This window comes from Phaethon lepturus, unplaced genomic scaffold (assembly GCF_000687285.1).
Source record: "Phaethon lepturus isolate BGI_N335 unplaced genomic scaffold, ASM68728v1 scaffold40693, whole genome shotgun sequence".
In the NCBI taxonomy this organism is placed as follows: domain Eukaryota; kingdom Metazoa; phylum Chordata; class Aves; order Phaethontiformes; family Phaethontidae; genus Phaethon; species Phaethon lepturus.
Window position 1 is genome coordinate 38,136 of NW_010530559.1, and position 7,448 is coordinate 45,583.

The following is a 7,448-nucleotide window of genomic DNA, read 5'->3' on the forward strand; positions in this document are numbered from 1 at the left end:
ACCCTGGAAATGCAGAGGTTAAATGCAATCCCTTGTATTGTTGATTCTTTTCTCCTGGTTTACTGATCTTGCATTTCTCTCTTACCTCTTTTATCTCTAATTCTTCCCCTAGAAGAGCCATCCATTTAACTTTTTTGGGAAACAAACAGTTGTTCAGAGTAATTCTCTGTCTTAGATGGTCAGCTTTGCGTAATTTCACTGATAAATTTTTCTTTTGCATCTGTTGTTATTACTGAATTTTTGCCTGGCATCCATCTTTGACTTCAGATTATTTTGGGGGAACAAAGCTACAGACTTATTAGCTAAAAATACATCCTCTACACCGACCTTCCTTTCCTAGACATCTGGGTTGGAAATAGAGGGTAGGGAAGGAGAGAAGAGGAATTGCTTGATACCTGTGTTGGGTTTTTTGTTTGTTTTGTTTTCCAATAGTTGTATCTTGTAGCCTGTGCTACCTGGGAGAATGAGTTCTGCCTGGAATAGGTAGTCTGGTAATTAAGGACAGGTGTAGGCTACAGAAGTGTCAAATTAATGTGTGGGAATCCTAGAAGATCACCCATTCTGGACGTTTTTTGTGTAGGAGTACATCCCCTGCTCACCCCAAGGGTATGAATGGCAGGTACAATATAAGGAGGAGAGGTGTGTCTTGAGCAGTCTTAATTTGAAGTGGTGTCATCCTCACTTTTATCTCTTCCTTTTTGAAGTGATGCTGTTGCATCTGTGATGGTTTAGGAGCATCAGCAAGGCAAGGTTGGTGGTAGAAGCACAGTGACTTTTATTGGACAAAACAGCTTATTTGGTAACTGACCAAAAGCTTGTTTACGAGTCCATATAAAATTGCTTTTTCCCCAACTGTATTATTAGGTCCGATAAAAAATACTTCTTTCCCACACGAGCCTTGCCAGTTGTCTTCTAAGACCTTTTTAAAAGGTGAGGGCTTTCCCTAGCTGGTCTTACATTGAACCTCCCAGCCGTAGACATGGCAGCACGGTTTGCAGTCTGTTTCTGTCCACCTGCCCTGATGGACAGCTGCTCCATTTAAAGGCCGCTTGGCATTTTGGAGGGGTGGATGGCCTTTTTGTTTCTTCTTGTCTGAACGAAATGCTTAAGTGCATCTTGGCAGGTGATGGATCTCCACAGGGATACCTCACAATCTTCCAGGTATTGTCCTCAGCCTTGGGTGTGCACCTTGAGCCGCTGTCCTCGGGGAAGGGGGACAGGCTGTCTCTGTCCTCTCCGCAGACTTGTGCGGGTAATGTGAGCGTGGTGATGGAACACCCATAGGAAAACAAAGGAGTGGGGGCAGATGGTTTTCCTTACATCACAGATTTCTCAAAAGGATGAAGTATGGAACCTTTTTTTTTCTTTCTGGAAAGGGTAATGAACGTGGGTATATATGGCTGGCAGCAAATTCCGTATTTTCTCAGAGGTGTTTACGATCTGTCATCCTCAAATCCCAGTTCTGCAGGGTTCAGCATTTCTGTGATGTTTGATATTAAAGATGTGCAAAATCAACATGATACTGGACACCTAACCTGCTTTATGACCCTGATGCTGGTAGTACTTATGTGGTTCATCCCAGATATCAAAGGGGATGCTAATTTTGCCCCAAGAATGGATGTGAGGGATTGACATTTAATTGAGCATTGGCAAATTCCAACCGCTTCATTATTTTGTAGCTTCCAGCATTTTTAAATTGCACTTTGCTTGCCATGCTACAAAGAAGGCGAACCAGCTTCTGTGCAGTCTTTGGAGACTGCATTTTAATTTAAGATACTTCCAAGCTAAAACCAGCTTTGTCTGACATTTCACTAGAGGAAGTCATTGCATCAACGTAGGTTTCGAACAGTTGTTCAAGATAAGAGGCTGCAACTTGTTTTCAGGATGCAGGGGAAAGCCTGTTATGAATCTGATAGTTTTTTGGGTTTTTTTTTAACCTTTCTTCAAAAGTGGATGCCTTACTTATATATGTAAAATAGTTGAAAGGTGTTGGGGTTGAGTATATGATTGTATATCTAAAGAGCCTTTAGAAACCTTTCTTTCTCGTAGTTTAAAGTTCTGTAGCAACTTCTTTGTTTATTAATGTGGTGTGTGCAGATGAGCAAAACGTGGCCTCCAGTTGTGACAGTAAGAGCTTCTAGTTGATGTTGATCCAGTTCAGCTTTGGCATGTAGCAGTTTCACGCTTTCATTTAGGCATCAGAAAGAACAACATGACAGTTTTCCTGAAAGAAGCAGCAACTCCAAGAAAGTCAAAGCTGACCGTGCTGTTTTCCATGTTCAGTTCAGCCTGAGGGCTATGACACTTTCAAGAAATTAGAGCTTTGTGGGTGAGGTTATTTAAAATCAAGGTGGCTTGAATATTCTCTCTGTCTGGATCTGAGAGTTCAGATGCACGTTCTGGTGGCGGAAGCCAGTTGGAGCAAATTTGCTTGAAGTTGTGGAGCAGTTGGTTTCACAGCTGAGACATTTTGAATTCCAGTACCAGAAAAAATCAAGTCCTGCCATTTTTTCTATCAGTACCTTCAGAGCTGCAAGAGAAGGAGCCTGAAAAATGCCTACTTTCTCCTCATTGATAGACCAATGGAAAGGTGTCACCATTTCTCTTACTTTAAACAGATCAGTTACCTCCCTGTCTGGATCTTGACTGCTGGTGCATTAAAGAAAACAAATTTTCTGACTTACACCTCCGACATCTCAAATCTGCGCAACGGAAGTACCCTGGATGGAATTACTGGCAAAGTGTGACTATAGGATACCAGCAGAGCAGCTAGTGGAGGGACATCTACTTTTCCTACTGCTTTTGTAGACTCCTAATTGCTGCAAAACGCCACAGCAGTGAGCATTTGTTTATAAAGCTTTGAAGAAATGGTTGCGTGAAGAATTTTCTAGCTTGCATGCAGGGCTGCAGTCCGACTGGCTGGGAAGGGCCGGGCGGGCCGTGGAGAGCGGCTGCCGTGCCGCGGGCGGTGGAGAGCGCCTGCCGTGCCGGGTCTGGAACTGCTGTGCATTAAGCATCTGCCGGCCCAGACAGCGGACTGGTCATCAGCATAGCATCCCCCGCCTGCCTGATAGGGATGTCAGCTCAGGGCTCAAACTTCTGTGTGTTTTCGGTGTTGAAATCGTGCTCTGAAGGCTGGTCAGCTGTTGTAAGAGAAAAGCCGGCTTCCTGGCCTTCTGCAAACAGGCAGTCATTGGACACGCTGTTTTTTGGTGACCAGTGATTCAGGCTGGACTGCGTTTCAGTCCTCCCACCGCTGTGGTTGCTTTTCAGCCTTTTCCAGAGAGGTGGGACTGCAGCTGGGGGCTGAGCAGCCTGCTGGCTCCCTGCTGGGAAAGGCAAGCTCCCCTCAGAGAAGCAGGAGGGAACGGAAATGACGCTGTTAAATGTAACTGGGTGACTTCCGCTAACGCTGCTCTGCTCCTGAATATCTGACTGGGTTAAAAAATGGATGATCCAAAAATTTGAGGCTCTTCTGAACTTCACGTAACAGATATTATACAAGAAGCTGCAACACCTCTGTCGTAACTAACACAGTGTTTGCAAATCTGACATATTGCTGCTCCTTTCAGGAAATACTTTTAAGTAGGTTCATTGAAAGTAGTGTTTTTCTATACCCTCACTTTCCTGACATGAGTTGATTGGAGAGATTATGAAGATGCTGTGAATTAAAATTATAAGAAACAGATCATTGTGTCTTACTGCTCAACCTTGGTTTTTTCCCTCTTGAAGGTCATGGAGGCAGAACAGACCAAAACGAGAAGTGAGTTGGTTCACAAGGAGACTGCAGCCAAATACAATGCTGCCATGGGAAGGATGAAACAACTGGAGAAGAAGCTGAAAAGAGCCATCAATAAATCAAAGTACGTTTTACGTTTGGAGATGAGTTTAGTGGTGAAATCTGTTTGGGGGAAATAGCAATTCTGTAGGGTTTTTCAGACTTGTGAAAGTGTGTTGCCATTTGTACCTCTCCCTTTGGGCTCCTGTCTGCATGCAACAGAGACACAGCACAATTGGTACTGGTATTTGTCCTTGCATTTGTTGTCCTTCTAAGTGTCTTTTGAAGCACCTGACTTCAGGTGGGAGAGGAAACCTTTTCTGGGAATATTCTTGGTCTCGTTCTAGTGCATTGAACCCTTTGGTGGCATGTGACTTGAGAAACAGGCTCATGGGGTTCATGCAGATGCCACCTCCAGAGCTGCAGAGTTGTGTGTGGATGTTTTGCAGCTTAGGATTGTTTGCAGTTTAGTTCTTATTTTTAGTTAGGAGAGCAACAAAGCAAGTGACAGAAACCTGAAAGGTGTGAGACTGTGCCAGCGTAGCATGGTACATCAGACTTCTTTGCTTCCTAATGCTGCTGTAGCAAAGCTGTGTGAGAGCTGTTTTGGGGAAGGAAATGCACTTCAGAGAGCGTAGCTAAGCAGCAAGCATCATTAATAAATGTGTCTGCATTTGACGTGCAGTTTTGCTCTGTTGCGGAGAGGTGAAACAGCTTTTTTCTCAGAACCTGTTTAAAATTTTGGCCCTCTTTACAACAAATTCTTAATCCTCTGTATTTCACAGTTGTTTTCTTTATTTTTCCAGACTGCAGCTTGTCTAAACAATCTGCTTGCTCTATTTAGCTTTTAATCCCTCCATCTAAAAATGACTTTTTGGTGAAATCAGTCAACTAAAAATGTATTTTGATTGGTGTTTGCTCAATTCAGTAAAGGATTAGCACTTCTCAAGGAAGATTCAAGCATGTTTGCTGAAACAGTGTAGCAGCATGGCTTCCTAGAATGAGCTGCATTCTGTTTGTCTAGCACTGCACAGGGGCTGTGAAAAACATCATCAGATCACTAAATGACAGATTCCTCTGGGTAAGAGCAATATCTCAGAAGTGGTTTGGCTGCTAGGAGTTCCTTTCTTCCAATAAGATTTAAAATAAAGACCCTGATAAGTTGTTAGTGGGGTCCTATATATCTTTTTGTAACAGTGATGGTGCTGAGCCTGATGCCCCAGCTGTCTCTTGTGTGATTTACCTCCTGAGTTTGCATTTCCATGCTGAAACTACCCTCATGGGCGTGTTGTCCTGTGTCATTCTCCTCGGGACAAGCTGGTTTTCATTTGTGTGGAAGGATCCCAGCATATTCCTTTGTCTCACAGCAGGGCTGACTGCAGCATAAACCACCTAGGTAGAGTGTTTTGGAGATCTTTTAATGAGAGGTGTACAGAAACACCAGCTCTATCTTAGCATTAGTATTCTATCTAAGTGGAAGATGCCTGATGGCACAAACGGGCTTATCATGGATGTATTTGAAGTCATACTGTATAAGGGATGTTGGAAAGGTCAGTCGTCTCTCAGCGCTGCAGTTTTCACGTAAGGCAAAATTGAAACCAAGCTGAAAACATCAGTGCTGTCAAGTGGCTACATAAAACTGGGAAATGAGGCTGATGAATCTGCAGCTGCTTGTATTGTAGGGTGTAACTGGCTACTAGCTGCTTTTCAGGAAGGATTTAACACCAGCAAACTGCTCTGCCTCCCTCCCTGGGTGGGGCGGGAGGGCTGGCTCTAACGCCTGGGCCTTTCAGGCCGGTGTTGTCTGTCCTCTCCATAAACTCGTGGGTAGACGTGCTGAATGAGTTGCTCTTTTCCATGCAAAAAATGATTTGCATTTGCTCTTCATTTCAGTCTGGATTAAGATGCTTAAAGCATTATTATTTGAAAGTAAGACTGGGACAGCCTGGAGGAAAGTCATTTAGATGATTTGCTGTGTAAAGTTGATGAGTGGATGATTATTGGATTGTTTTGGTTTGGTTTTGCTTTTAATTTTGTTTCTCGGTACTTACTTGCTTGTAAGCTATGAATGTGCATACGGTTGCATGTTGTTAACAGTCACCAGATCTTCTGGCTCAGTGCCTGTGAGCTGCAGGATAATGAGCTTGCCGGTGTTCGCTGGTTTTTGGAAGTCACTTTCTGCTCCGGTGACTTGGGCAAAGCGCCTTTCACTCTTCCTGTCATCTACTTAAAAAGCACTTTGCTTGCTATGCAATGTCATGGACTTAGACAACTGATGATGTAGGACACCGATTGCATCAGTGAACGATTCGCCAGCCCTGCTGTGTCATGGGCCAGGTTTCTGTAGTTACAGGGTCATGGATATAAGAGAATGAAGTGACCTGAGGAGATGCGAGTCCCTACCCTGCCAGGTCATCACTTTCTGCTGGCATCAGGTGCCCAGCTGTATGTTAGTGATGAGTGAGGAAGGGTGCTTACGTTTGAGCTCCTACACATCAGGCTATTGGTATCCTTTTCCTGGCTTAGGTGACATCTTTCTTATCCGTTACCTGTAAACATGCCTGCTCATACGTGTGTGTATATGTATTTGTGTATACACACACATGTATATACACATACAGACATACATGCTTATATATATTATTTTTTTCACACCACGCTAAGCACACCTGTGTGCTTGTTTGCTGATAGAAAGGGGACTTTTCCCCCAGGCTTGTGGAAGTTGATGGCAGGTTAGGATTCAAGCCTGGTTGTTCCCTCCCGGTTGGCACCAGGGCAAGGAAGGGAGAAAAATCAGGTCATCTGAGGTGAGTGGGTTTTACTGTTTTCCCTGCAACACCGTTTTGCCAGGGTCTCTGCCCTCCCACGGATTTGGGGTACGGCTGTAGGAGTCCTTTAACTGTTGGATCCAGACTCCCAACTGCGATGTTTTACCATGCCTGGCAAGCCCATCTGCGTAGACTTTGGCAGGGTTATGTCCCAGTAAGGGAAGGCGGAGGTGCAGTTTGACTGGATCAGTGTCACTGGAAACATTGCAGGCTTGGCTGTGAGCTCCTAGTGGCGGTAGAGAGGGTTGATGAAAAACATGGAAGCTGCAAAATAATTTAATCTCTGTGAAATGCGACTCGGTTATTTTGTGTATGACTGTGTAGCAAATTCAACCCTTCAAAGCATATAGGATCAGAAAGACACATTTTTACAGCCCTGCATTCTGGTACACAGTCCAAAATGTGGCTGCAATAGGACTTAGAGCTCAGAAGAGGCTTGCGGTCAGGGTAGAAATATGACAAGGGTAGTTAACATTGTATTTCATATAAACCCAGATCTGATTGTATATCTCTCCCATACTTTCCAGGAGAGCTTCTAAGAGGTGAGGAGGGTAGTAAGCCCTGCTAAAAAATGAGGACTTTTTTGTTGCCCAGTTGGCTTGTGGGCTTTAAAACTTGGAAGCTGGAATGTGGTTTCTAGGCTTTGTACTACACCTCTTGTGCCCCTGTCCTCCTGCAACGTTATAAGCAAGTTTTGTTGTCTAAAGTGGGAAACAGACTGGGTGTGACACTGTCCTCTGGGTCCAAGCAAGCTGTTGGAGAGCCAGCCGTGAAGCGGGAGGGAAGTGCTGGTGGGCCACTGGTGGGAGGTGCTGTGCCCTCGCATGTGGTGCTCTGACTGC

General features: G+C 44.4%; 1 protein-coding gene across 1 annotated transcript in view; it reads left to right on the forward strand.

The window, feature by feature from the left end:
* Window positions 1-7,448, forward strand: part of SH3BP5 (SH3-domain binding protein 5 (BTK-associated)) — a 50,905-nt gene that overhangs the window by 36,238 nt on the left and 7,219 nt on the right. The window contains exon 4 of the mRNA XM_010284294.1: window positions 3,733-3,863. Coding sequence (XP_010282596.1) covers window positions 3,733-3,863 — 131 coding nt within the window. The remainder of the gene's footprint in view (window positions 1-3,732; window positions 3,864-7,448) is intronic.